This window comes from Dipodomys spectabilis, unplaced genomic scaffold (assembly GCF_019054845.1).
Source record: "Dipodomys spectabilis isolate Male_0828 unplaced genomic scaffold, ASM1905484v1 ptg000004l, whole genome shotgun sequence".
NCBI classification, from domain to species: domain Eukaryota; kingdom Metazoa; phylum Chordata; class Mammalia; order Rodentia; family Heteromyidae; genus Dipodomys; species Dipodomys spectabilis.
Window position 1 is genome coordinate 8,220,881 of NW_024870681.1, and position 13,995 is coordinate 8,234,875.

The 13,995-nt window shown below is 39.4% G+C and overlaps 1 protein-coding gene across 5 annotated transcripts in view; it reads right to left on the reverse strand.

Annotated features, from left to right (window-relative positions):
• Window positions 1-13,995, reverse strand: part of Ggnbp2 (gametogenetin binding protein 2) — a 40,872-nt gene that overhangs the window by 13,836 nt on the left and 13,041 nt on the right. For 2 of the 5 annotated variants that reach the window (XM_042691793.1, XM_042691786.1), the window contains exons 3-9: window positions 13,660-13,740; window positions 10,631-10,884; window positions 8,665-8,763; window positions 4,621-4,746; window positions 4,416-4,529; window positions 1,311-1,520; window positions 123-297 (exon numbers count right to left, since the gene is read on the reverse strand). In XM_042691793.1, the coding sequence (XP_042547727.1) occupies window positions 123-297; window positions 1,311-1,520; window positions 4,416-4,529; window positions 4,621-4,746; window positions 8,665-8,763; window positions 10,631-10,884; window positions 13,660-13,740 (1,059 nt within the window). The remainder of the gene's footprint in view (window positions 1-122; window positions 298-1,310; window positions 1,521-4,415; window positions 4,530-4,620; window positions 4,747-8,664; window positions 8,764-10,630; window positions 10,885-13,659; window positions 13,741-13,995) is intronic. The other 3 variants (XM_042691792.1, XM_042691795.1, XM_042691794.1) reach the window with 3 other exon arrangements.

Here is a 13,995-nt window from a genome sequence, read left to right on the forward strand (position 1 = left end):
TAAATTCCAGTTCCCCAGAGCCCCTCTCCACCCAAAACTATGTGTAGGAGTGGATCACAGCTCTCTGAGGACTGGTGTCTTACATTAAGATTCAGTGCAGTAACTTAACTATACAATCTTACCTCAAAGCTCTTTCGTAAAGCATCAACACCAAGATAGAAAAGCATCTGCCATGTCTGTTCTTCTGCCCGTAGTTTTTGCCAGATTCGATGTAGTCTTTCATAAAGATGAATTCCCAAGCAGGTTAGAACTTCTTCTTGAGCTATATCTATTGTCTTAGCATGCCTTTCTCTTCGCCTATAGAGAATAACTGTGTCTTAATTCTGGAAATATCTCCAAGCTCAGGTTTTAAACACCATCTGCCTAATCACAAGACAGCCATACATTTATAATCCATTTATACATATGCATATGTATATATAAATTTATAAAAACACAAGCATGCATGTATACAACCAATGACAAGTACACTTGCAGGTAGAATTAAGTCCTAAAATTGCTAAAGTAAGGTAATTCAGGAACTGGCTCTAAAGAGAAGGGTTTTCAGGCCTAGAGAAGCCATATCAGGTCTATCTCACAATAGACATGACAGTTCCTTTCACCTTCCAATTACAGCAAAATTCCTACTTTCTGTTTGTTTTGTTTAGAAAGGCAATATGATAAAATAATTCAACCACAAAGCTGTCTAGCCCAGTCTTTAACAGAAGTACTCATAGCACTACAGTGACTTTGTATTCTGTCTTTGAATTCTAAAATATCTAGCTGAAAGTAGACATTCCAATGACAGTTGCTACATAAACATATAACATGCAAAGGGAAATGAGTTTGACTTATTCTATGAACAATATTCCTAAAGTTTAGTTTTCCTAACAAAGCCAAAGATGACATTTAAGATTATTATAGTAATTACACAATATACACAGTTCATGAATTACAAAAATAAAGCATTTCTTAACCCATTGCTGTAAAGATCTCACTTCTATAAAGCCATTATCATGAACAAAACCTAAACATAATGCATGAAGAAAAATGTCTTTTAATCATTTTCAAGTGAAAATGATAATCCATAATAATAATAATGAAAGCCAAAAAAAAGCCCATCTCCCTTCAAGCAAGGAGCAAAAGACTAAACCAAACACCAGAGAACAGTTTTCCCATATTTTCACTTAGTTTAGTAAGAAAATATGATCTTATAAGCACATTTTATTTTATACATACATTATATATATAGATGCAAAGGTGATGAAAATAAACTTTCCGTAATAAAATGAAGCAAAGCGCTAGATAGCCCATTCTAGCAAACTACATACTCATACCCTCCTGCGAACTCTGGCTCAGCACGACCCAAAAGATGTGCAATGAAGTCTGTTTCACAGCAAACATGTATGTGTCGCTCATGTGGACAGCACCGCAAGCCTTCATAAAGTGCAGCACAGTAGCCCTTTTCTTTGCTGCAATCTAGTTCACCAATAAGGATATTGTATGCTCGGAGGACTTTATTTTTGCAATCAGTGCAAAACCTGTTGAAAAGAAAAAGCTCAAAATTAAGAACTGGATCTGTGATCATTTCATGCAGTAAGTAACAGTACACTAGACTGGCACCAATTCCCAAAATGTATTTAAAAAAAAAAAAGCTCTACCAGGTGCCAGTGGCTCACGCCTGTAATCCTAACTACTCAGGAGGCTGAGATCTGAGGATCAAGGTTCAAAGCTAGTCCAGGCTGAGACTCATCTCCCATTAACCACCAGAAACCTGAAAGTGGCCCTGTGGCTCAAGTGGTAGAGCAACAAACGACCTTGAGCTAAAGAGCTCAGGGACAGCGCTCAAGTCCAGAGTTGAAGTCCCACGACCGACCAAAAAAAAACTCCATATGTATATTAACTAGACACATAGCAGTATAGTTCATATGCAGTCTCAGGTACTCAGGAGGCTTAGACACAAAAGATTGCTTTAGTCTAGGAGTTCAAATCCAGCCTGGGTAGCATAGCCTAGTCATTCAAAAAGAAAAGGAAAACAAAGACATATACATGTAAGATAAACATATGAATGTAGCTAGTTTGGAAATACAGAAGTATACATCCTAAAAGAAAATGGCAGATGCCAGGAACTAGTAGCTCAAGCCTGTAAACCTAGCAACTCAGGAGGTTGAAATCTAAAGATCATGGTTCAAAATCAGCCCAGGCAGGAAAGTCCATGAGACTCTTATCTCCAATCAAGCACCAAAAAAGCTGGAAATAGAACTGTGACTCAAGTGGTAGAGCATTAGCCTTGAGCACAAAAGCTAGGAATAGCACATAAACTCTGAGTTCAAACTCCAGGGCTAGCAAAAAATAAGTAAGGCAGATATATACTTAGTATTCATAAAATACATGCCCAGAAAATAATGCTAAGAAAATAATGCTAAGGAGTAGGCATTTCTATTTCAAAATATATTTACACACAATAGAAATAACAGGTGGCCCAGTGCTGGTGGCTCATGCCTATAATCCTGCTCAGGAAGATGAGGATTGTGGTTCAAAAGCCAGCTTAGGAAGGAAAGTCTGTGAGACTTTCATCTCTAATTAATCACAAAAAAAGTCAGAAGTAGAGCTATGGTTCAAATGATAGAGAGCTAGCCTTGAACAAAAAAAAAGTCAGGCCCTGAGTTCAAGCCCCCCAGGATCAGAAGGAAGGAAGGAAGGAAGGAAGGAAGGAAGGAAGGAAGGAAGGAAGGAAGGAAGGAAGGAAGGAAGGAAGGAAGGAAGGAAGGAAGGAAGGAAGGAAGGAAGGAAGGAAGGAAGGAAGGAAGGAAGGAAGGAAGGAGAGGAAGGAGAGGAAGGGAGAGAGGGAGAGGGAGGGGGAGGGGGAGGGGGAGAGAGGGGGGAGGGGGGAAGGGGAGGAAGAGGGGAAGGGGGGAGGGAGAGAGAGAGAAGGGGGAGAGAGAGAGGGAGGGAGGGATGGAGGGAGGGAGGGAAGGAGAGTACAATTAGATATCACACCTCATATTCATTAGAATGGTCACTATAAGGCATGTAATTAGATCCTTTGCAAGCTATTGGCAGGAATGTAAAACAGTAAGCGTGCCATGGAAACCAGTTTGCAGGTTCCTCAAAAATAGAACTGTCATATCGCTTCTGGGTATATATATATATATATATATATTATATATATATATATATATATATTATATATATATATTATGTAGCTGGGCACTGGTGGCTCATGCCTGTAATCCTAGGTCCTCAAAGGGGCTAAGATCTGAGGATCATGGTTCAAAGACAGCCCGGGGAGAAAAGTCCCCATGAGACTCTTATCTCCAATTAATCACTCAAAAACTAGAAGGGAGGTGGGGCAAGATGATTAAAAACAAAAAACAGAAGTGGTGCTGTGGCTCAAAGTGGTAGAGCACCAGCCCTGAGCAAGAGAGCTCAGGGACAGCACCCAGGCTCTGAGTTCAAGCCCTACAACCACCAAAAAATAAATTAAAAAAAATAGAATAAGGAATGTTTGAAGACCCTGTTCACAACAGTATTATTTACGAAAGCCAAGATACAGAAGTAATCTAAATGTCAATCAATGTATGAATGTGTTCTACATATATAAAATGGGGCTGTGTGTGTGTGTCTGTTGGTACTGGGCTTGAACTCAGGATCTCACACTCTTCCTTAGCTAGTAAGAAACCACTGCAAGCCTTGAGAGGAAAAAGCTAAGTGACAATACCCTGACACTGAGTTCAAGCCCCAGTTCTAGCACACACACATAAACACATATATGATGCACAGAAGTTCCAACTCTCTTTAAGGATCTTGACAATTACAGAATACTGAAGTGAAAAGCTGCAAAAAATTTAAATGGCATTATAAAGTGATTCTATCATAAAAAGAAGGATTACTAGAGTTTCCAAAGCGATTGATTCAGTCAAGCACTGTTTCTTAAAAAGCTGATCTAAAAATCAATGGTGAAAAATATAGGAAACAGCCAGGCACCTGTGGCTCACACCTGTAATCCTAGCTACTCAGGAGGCTGAGATCTAAGGATCGAGGTTCAAAGCCAGCCCAGGCAAGAAAGTCCGTGAGACTCTTATCTCCAACCAACCACCAGAAAACTGGAAGTGGTGCTGTGGCTTAAATGGTAGAGCACTAGCCTTGAGCTGAAGAGCTGAAGGATAGTGCCCAGGCCCAGAGTTCAAGCCCCACGACAAAAAAAAAAAAAGAACATGATGCTGGCTCAAACAAGAAGGCTAACACTGAGATTCATCTCATAAAGAACTGCCTACTGGCAATAAGTTGTAATGGATAAGTTATGAATAGAAAATACAGGAGTAGAGTACCAGGTGTTAATGGGAAGGCTGGAGTACTATTATCAAGTGGTCAGCAACAGGCCACATTGGATGATTAATAGCAAAGACACTTTCTACATTGTACTTAAGACTTACCTGTGTTTTCGAAGATATGTTTCTAGTGTTTCTAAAAGACAACTGGAGTCAATTAAAACTACTTCATCCCTGCATTCCTGGGACATTAGTTCCCATACATCCATCCAACAACCTCTGCAAAAAGAACAAATATTAATGAAAAAGAGGAATATTTACAGGTGAAAGATTTATTTAAAGGGCAAAATAAAGGATTGCTTGATTTTACCTGGCTGTTCCCTGGAAAGGTCCATAATGGAAAATGATCCTACACTTGCTGTCCTTCCTGTGGTCTTCACTACTTCTCTTATCTGTACTTAACTTCTCTGAACTGACACTGCTACTGCTCCCTTCACTGCAGTACAGTATAGTACAAAGCTTAGTGACACTGATATCATCTGAAGAAATAATTTCTACACTCTAAATTAAAATTATGAACTCTTAACATATTAAGATATTACTATGATAAAATCTGTATAATTATTACATATTTAACCATGTTAAAATGTTATTGTAATGTGTTCACATCTTTATATAAAAGTTTCTGCTTAACTATCAGGTTGGTTTAATTCAATTTAACAGTATTTATAGTTATCAAAGTAATAATTAGTTTACATACTGAGCATTTTACAAGCAAATATACTTGGGATAGTCTAAAGCCAAAAGAGCTTAAAAAGTTTTATGTATTTTTACCTATAAACGAGAATCAATCTTCCACAAATTGAAAAATCTTAGAAGTTTTGATCTACTTAAATGCAACCATTAAGTGATTTCTTAAAAATCACTCCTTTTTTTTAATCTGTTTTTTGGCAAGAAAAATCTTATCTTCATATATATAAGTAGCTGGAAAAGTCATAGATTTGTCATAGTAAATAAGTTGTAAATTTACTAAAATATAGTACACTAAGACTGACACTTCATATAGCCTAAACAAGTACAATGTAATTTTTTAAGACTTACTAAAAACTTCCCAGACTCCCCTGACCCCCCAGTCTCAATGTGGTACTGGTCATGCGTTTTGCTTTGCTGCAGATGTGGATTCCAAGAGAAATGTGTTTATATTCCATTCAAGGATAGTCTTCTTGATTTTTCATGATTCTGAAAAATTGGCTCCTGCCTGTTCTTCTGCAGGTCTCACTACAGTCCTAGAAATTCATTGCCCTGGATGCTTGGGATGGAAAAAAAATCTCTGAATCTTTAACCTGCTCTACATAGCTAACAAGTATTTCTCAAACCCTATCCCAACCTAATAAGGTCATGCATTCAATTCAGCTTCCTAATTCCGCTCACAAGGGCTCAAGCCAAGGTTCAGCTCCGCTTATATCTGACAACAAAAACCATAACTCCTGCTCTATCTTCCATGTTAAATTCTGCTCTCAATTTTCATATTTCATTTTTTTATACTTATGATTGACTGCCCTACAACTCTAATCAGGATTGTATCCATAATCTAACTACCCCTTATATCTTCATATGATAACTTATTCAAGATCAAGCTTTCTAAAAGTCTTTCCACTTAATTTTACTCTACACCTGCATCTTCAATTCATAACTTACTCAATTACAACTTAACATGTATTCACCTTTGTACCCATGCCAATCTGAGTCTGCTTCCACTCAACCACTGGCTCTGCTTTCCAATTATCTCAGTGTTGCTAAATCCAATGTCCACTATAGGGCTCTCAATCACCACCACTGACCAGGCCTTCATGAAACACTATTACCTTGCTGTCTCATACCTATCAGGACACACTTTCTCAATTTTCCTTACTACCTGCTTTTTTATGTATCATTAGAATGAATTCCTCAACATTGTTTTCTCTTCCTCTACTCTTTTCCCTCTAGGTAACTTTACACATCACTCTCTATGATAATCCTTAATTAGCTACAAGAGGCCCAATCTTTGGCCTAGATTTTTTCTTTCAAATCTCAAACTTAGGTACCAGACAGATAATAACCTGGATTTACTTGCATGGATATAAGAACACTCTCAAAAATGACAACCCGAATTGTTCCTAGCTGGAATTTAATGTTATACTTTCTATGAAGTTCAAATAAAAAGGTGGGAAGAGTATCTAACAGTAGAAATATCAAATAAAACTCAGTGGTAGACCATTTACTTAGTATGTATGATGCCCTGGGTTTGAACTCCTCTAGCATCTTGAAGGAAAGGAGGGAGGGAGGGAGGGAAAAAGAAAGGGACAGAAGAAACCCATGAAGGGACGAAGAGAAGGAGAAAAGACAGGAAAGGGGAAAGGAAGAGTAGAGGATAGGGAAGGGAGCCGGGCGCTGGTGGCTCATGCCTATAATCCTAGCTACTCAGGAGGCTGAGATCTGAGGATCGAGGTTCAAAGCCAGCCCAGGCGGGAAAGTTCGTAAGACTCTTATCTCCAATAAACTGCTAGAAAACCGGAAGTTTTTCTCAAGTGGTAGAGCGCTCGCCTTGAGCTGAGGAGCACAAGGACAGCGCCCAAGCCCAGAGTTCAAGCCCCACAACAGATTAAAAAAAAAGGGGGGGGGGGGGGAAGGGGGGAAGGGAGAGAGCCAGAAGGCACGTTTGTTGCTATACCATACTACTCTGTATCTTCAAGTCATTCTCTACCAAGAAAACTAGAATGAACTCTGCATTCAAAATGAGAAAATCTCTAAAAATATTGACAAAGTGTATAAGATAACAATTATCATTATGTACTACTTTAGGCTGTATGGAGAGCTGTGCTGGGTTCATAGTATACTCCATGTTTAGACAGCATGTAATATGTGGTTCTTGTTTGGATCCTGATTCAAACAATGTAAAAAGATACTTTGAGGCTGAGAATGTGGCTTAGTGGTAGAGTACTTGCCTAGCACGCATGAGGCCCTGGGTTCAATCCCTCAGTACCACATAAAAACAAAAGCATAATAATAAACTTATATTTAGAACGAAAAAACCAGCCCAACTTGTAGAGTATTTCTACTTCTGTTTGACAGTTTTATAATAAAATTCTTATGTTGACATAACAATGGAACCAATTTACATTTGGATATTTAAAAATTAACTTCAACTCAGAAGTGAAATTTTATATCTCATTTTCTCCAAAATAAAAGTTACTTCTTAGAAAGTTCCTTTAAATTATATGACTTCTCATCATACCCCTTCTACCCACCAGCAATTCTGTAGGGGACAACTATGGCACCATGCCAGGAGATGAGGCAAAAGCAGACTTGGACTTTGGAGCATCTAACTAAGAAAGTTGCAAATTAGTTCCATAAATATATTGCCAGCCAGGCACCAGTGGCTGATGCCTATAATCACTGCGACTTAGGAGGCTAAGACCTGAGGATAGCAGTTTGAAGCCAGCCCAGGCAGAAAGACCCCATTAGATTCTTATCTCCAATAAACTATTCAAAAAATGGAAGTGCCACTATGGCTCAAGAGGTAAAGTGCTACCTTGAGCACAAAAAGGCTCAGGAACAATGCCCAGGCCCTGAGTTCAAGCCCCAGGACTAGCGAAAAGAAAAGAGAAGAGAAAAGAAAAGAAAAGACATTGCAAAAACTGAATTATGGTTTTTCTTTTTTTGCATATTTTTATTAATGAGTTGCCATTCAACAAAGCAGCTTATGAATATAGTGCATCTTGATCAATGTCACTCTTTTCATCATTCTCACCCATCACTCCCAGCCCACCCTTTTACCTCACATTTTTTAATTTTATAGAATATGTATTACATTTAACAAAGCAGTTTATTTCTCTTGCTATTTTTTTTTTCTCGATCATGGGGCTTGAACTCTGGGCCTGCGCGCTGTCCCTGAGCTCTTCAACTCAAGGCTAGAGCTCTACCACTTGAACCACAGCACCACTTCCACAAAAGCAGTTTATATACACAATGCATCTCAATCTGCATTATTCCTTCAATATTTTCACACACACCCCTACCCAAGGCTTTCTCTTTTTTTTTTAAATCACTGATAAATTACAAAGGCTACAAATAAGAAAGGCAAGAAAAGTAATTTATACATTTTGAGTATAGGTCAAAGAATGATGTCACTATTTTGAAAGCTGATAATAGCTACATAAGTTTTAAGAAAAAAAAACTTGAAACTCAAATCAGAGACTCTCCATAGTCAAATGCAAAAAAGTCCTATAGAACCAAGGAATGTATTTATTCTGATCTATGTCAGAGTATAATCAATTAATAAACCAAAATTGGTAATGTTTTTATTCTTTTTACTAAATATGATCAACATTTATTATCTTAACAATGAAGCACTTTGTCATTAAATTATACTTACCCCAAAGGTTTTGGCTTGTGTGTATCTAAGGAGTGCAATTGACATCTTTTGTTCTTCTTACTTTTTGGAATAGCATCTATCATGTCATTTAGTTTGGACCTAATAAAAAAGTAAACTATTAAGAGGTAATAAACATTTTCTTTCAAAAAAAAAAACTACTGCCTTTTGGGGAGAAGTATAAAATATTAAAGGTCTATCACCTATCCTGAAAATTTCTCAGATAAAATTTTTTAGCAAAATTTATTTTAACAGGATTAAAGTAGGGAGAAATGGAAAGAGAGAAATATTTCCTACTCCCTAGAAGAAAATGGGAGTTAAAAGACTCTAGGGCTGGGAAGGTGGCTCAGTGGTAGAGTGCTTGCCTTGCATGCATGAGGCCCTGGGTTCCATTCCTCAGCACCACATAAGCAGAAAAAGCCCGAAGTGGCACTCTGGCTCAAGTGGCAGAGCACTAGCCTTGAGCTGAAGAGCTCAGCGACAGCACCCAAGCCCAGAGTTCAGGCCCCACGGCAAACAACAACAACAACAAAAAGACTCTTCAAGGGCTGGGAATGTGGAGAGTGCTTGCCTAGCATGCAAGAAGCCCTAGGTTCAATTCCTCAGTACCACATAAGCAGAAAAAGCCAGAAGTGGTGCTGTGGCTCAAGTGATAGAGTGCTAGCCTTGAGTTCAAGCCCCAGGACTGGCAAAAGAAAAGAAAAAAAAAGACTCAAGTCAGGTGCTGATGACTCATGCTTGTAAATCCTAGCTTGTAATCTCAGGAGGCTGAGATCCAAGGATCACAGTTGAAAGACCGCCTGGGCAGGGAAAATGTTTATCTCCAGTTGACAAAAAAGCTACAAGTGTAGCTGTGGCTCAAATGGTAGAGTGCCAGCCTTGAGCACAAAAGCTCAGAGATAGCACCTCAGCCCTGCATTCAAACCTAGGACCAGCACAGACACACAAAAGCTCATATTGATTCTAAACCAAGAATTTGTATACTTATTTTCTCGTTTACACACTTATTTTCTCTACTCCTTGCCTGTCAAAATGTTGAAAGAAACCTGTTCTACTCAATGCATTGCTTCCTCAGCGAGGTAAGTATGTCACTTATCCAGCCCAGGCTAGTTTCAAACTCCTGATCCTGCCTCAGCCTGAGTAGCTATGACTACAGGGATATGCTGTCACACCCAAGTACTTTTACTATTATTCTGATTTTATCTTCCATCACTGTTCCTTTCATTCATCCAGCTCCAGCCCATTAAGGGTTTCTTCCTTGGTATTCAGACATGCCAGGAAATTCCAACCATTAATTGTCTGGCCTGCTATTTTTTTGGGGGGAGGAGGGGGGGTCCAGTTGTGGGCCTGAACTCTGGGCCTAGGCACTGTCCTTCAGCTCTTCACCTCAAGGCTATCGCTCTACCACTTGAGCCACAATGCCACTTCCAACTTTTTTTTTTCCTACTTATGTGGTGCTGAGGAATCGAACCCAGGGCCTTATGCATGCAAGGCAAGTGCTCTACCACTGAGCCACCTTCCCAGCCCCCACTGGCTTGCTATTTCTTCTCTGCATTCTTCCAGATATCTACATCGCTCCCTTATTCATTTTATTAAGTCCATAATAATGTCATTTTATGAGTACCAATAAAACAGGTGGCAGTGGCTCACATTTATAATCCTACTCAGGAGGCTGAGATCTGCGGATCATGGTTCAAAGCCAGCCTGGCAGGAAAGTCCATGAGACACCTATCTCCAATTAACCACCAGAAAACCGGAAGTGGTGCTGTGGCTCAAAATGATAAAGCACTAGCCTTGAGCAAAAGAAATCAGGGACAGTGCCCAGACTCCAAGTTCAAGCCTCACAATCAACAAAAATACAAAACAAAACAAAAACCCTGGACTCTTTTTCTCAATTAAATTCAGAAAAACCATTCACTGTACAAAACTGTTTAAAATTAACAAAGCCATCTTTCCTGATCATACTTACCCATGTACATAAAATAATGTATAAAGCTTCTTTGCATCGGTCATGCAGCTTCGAGTTACAGATAAGACTCCCTTGGGCCCTACTGTCAGGGGTTCAAGGGCAGGATTTCCAGACTCTACAAGCTGAGAAAAGAGGCGCTCCACACTGCGACGACAACCAACACATGGGACAAGCTGAGAAAGTGCACTCAAGACTTCACGAGATGTTACCACCATGGCAATACTTAGATCTTGTTGCTTAAGCATACTATGTCGCTAAAAGAAAGAGGGGGGAAAAAATGAATCCTCAAAGACATTAAATTAGTCCTTCTTTTCTCTCCTATCTTTGTATAATTTAAGTCTAACCCATGGGGGTTTGCCACCTCTATCTTCAGTTGGTTCAGAAAAGCAAAGTAGATAATCTTGCCCATGCTATAATGAGTTTATTCTATAATCCTTTGTTTTCTAGAGTCCAGAGTATAAAAATCACTGCTTCCAATGAGAGGGATAAGCAGTATATGTCCAAGCATGACAAAACGCTAGAAATTTAGGACTTGTCCAGTGAGTATTAGGCATAAATACCAGCACTGAAAATAGGCAAGAAAAGGGGTTTGGGATTTAGCTCAATGGAAGAGCACTTGTTTTTTTTTTTGTTTTTTTTGGGTCCGGTCGTGGGGCCTGAACTCTGGGCCTGGGCGCTGTCCCTCAGCTCTTCAGCTCAAGGCTAGTGCTCTACCACTTGAGCCACAGCGCCACTTCCGGCTTTTTTCTTTTTGCTTATGTGGTGCTGAGGAATCGAACCCAGGGCCTCATGCATGCAAGGCAAGCGCTCTGCCACTGAGCTGCCTTCCCAGCCCTGGAAGAGTACTTGTCTGGCACATGCAAGACCCTGAGTCTGGTCCTCAGCTTTACAAAAACAAAACAAAAAAACAAAACAAAACAAAACTGAGCACTTATGGATCATGCTTATAATCCTAGCTGCTCAAGAGGTTGAGATCTGAGGATCATAGTTCTAAGCTAGTCAGGACAGACAAGTCCCTGTGAGATGTTTATCTTCAATTAACTACTCAAAAAACTGGAAGTAGTGGTATTTTCACTCAAGTGGTAGAGCGCTCTCCTTGAGCAAGAGCTCAGGGACAGCAACCAGGCCCCAGAGTTCAAGCCCCATGACTGACTGACTGACTAAATAAATAAATAAAATTGGGGGCTGGGAATGTGGCTTAGTAGTAGAGCGCATGAAGCTCTGGGTTCAATTCCTCAGTACCACATAACCAGAAAAAGCCAGAAGTGGCGCTGTGGCTCAAGTGGTAGAGTGCTAGCCTTAAGCAAAAAGAACCTTAAGGGTAGTGCTCAGGCCCTGAGTTCTAGACCCTGGACTGTCCAAAAACAAATAATAATAATAATAGGAAACAAAGAAAGGAATAAAGTCAAAATGCAGTTTTATGATGCCTTCCTCTCAACTTCTGATCAAACCACATGTTTAGCCATAGGTTGGTGAGTATGTAGAGCAGCAATTCTCATCCTAGAGGTATGGACAGGTGTATTACAGATTAGGAGAGAATAAGACCTATATAGCTATATAGGACCCTACAGTGAGTAATTAAAGTTAATGTATATTAATGTTACCTGTTGTTTATGACAAAAGAGAAAAATGATTGTGAACCACAGCTGTAGAGAAATGGGCAAAACTCGAGGAATAACTTCTAGGACTTGTACTACAATGAACACTCTCAGCTTTATCAAAAACAAGATAGTAAAACAATTATCAAGACTATTTTCTTTTTCTTTTTTTTTCAGGTAAGGGGTAGGTTTATTCAGTAGACCTGCTGGGATCAGGCAAGGTTGGCACTCCACGTGGCTGGGAAAGGCCTGGGAAAGAGAGAGGGCTGGGAAAGAGAGAGAAAAGAAAGAGAGCAGAGAGAGAGGAGAGAGCTAAAAAGAGAGAGAGAGAGAGCAGGGAGAGCTAGAGAGAGAGCTAGAAAAGCAGCGAGAGAGCAGAGAGAGAGAGAGAGAGAAGAGAGCAGAGAGAGCAGGGAGAGCTAGAAAAGAACAGAGAGAGTCAAGACTATTTTCTTGCTGGGCACTAGTGGCTCATGCTTATAATCCTAACTACTCAGGAGGCTGAGATCTGAGAATCATGGTTCAAAACAAGCCTGGGCAGGAAAGACTGTGAGACACCTAACTCCAATTAATCACCAGAAAACCAGAAGTGGAACCGCAGCTGAAAGTGATGAGCATAAGAGTTCAAGGACAGTGCACAGAATGAGTTCAAGTCCTATGACTGAAAAAAAAAAAAAAAAGTATTTCTCACTTTTAGACCATTTAGTTGTCAAAGACATTTCTAAAAAAAGCAGTTTAGAATTCTCAAGTTAACAGGAAGGTAATAGGTTATCTTCCATTACCTTAAGTGACATATCATACACTTAATGGAAAATATATTTCTCAGAAAATTAAAAAGTCAGAAAGTTGACATATACAATTGGGGGGGGGGGGGAGAAGAGTGTTAAAGTCAGGGCCTCGGCACTCTCTTGTAGCTTTTTTACTCAAGGATGGTGCTTTTATCACTTGAGCCCTATCTCCACTTCTGACTTTTCTGCTGGTTAGAGGTAAGTCTCAAAAAAATTCTCTGCCCCAACTGGCTTTGAAATGCAATCCTCAAATCTTGGCTTTTTTGAATAGCCAGGATTACTACAGATGTAACCAATGCCCAAGCCCCCCAAACAAGTTCTTAATGAAAAATTGTAGATTAATCTTAAACAACAGGAGAGATGGCCTAATGAAATAAGAACATTTTGACATGTAAAGTGTTATCACACTACCAATTCTCTTTCACATAACAAGTCCATAAACCAGGTATACAACTGTATTTACTACAGCAACAGTAAAAATGAAATTAGTATCAGGGCAATCTTAATATCTAGGGACTCGAAGTTAAAAAAAAATTAAAACATATCTACATTTTAAAACACAAACATTTGCTTATGAGCATGCACACACATGTGTGCACACACATATACACATACCACTGAAAACAGATTTCAAAAACTTTACCTGAATGAATTGCTTTAGTTGTGCACCATTATTCTGATGCCCATCAAGATTCAACACATTGTCAGGAAATTCCATCACCATCTTAAAATACAAACAGAACAGAAATAACACATTTTATCCACTTTAAACACATTATACATTCTATTTTATAAACTCTAAAGAAGAAATAAACCTTGAGAGCTAAATCTGTCTCCTCCTACACACACATACACACACAAAAAAAGCCAAGGTAGGAAGCCAGGCACTGGTGGATCACGCCTGTAATCCTAGCTTCTCAGGAGGCTAAGATCTGAGGATCACAGTTCAAAGCCAGTCTGGGCAGCAAAGTCTGTGAGA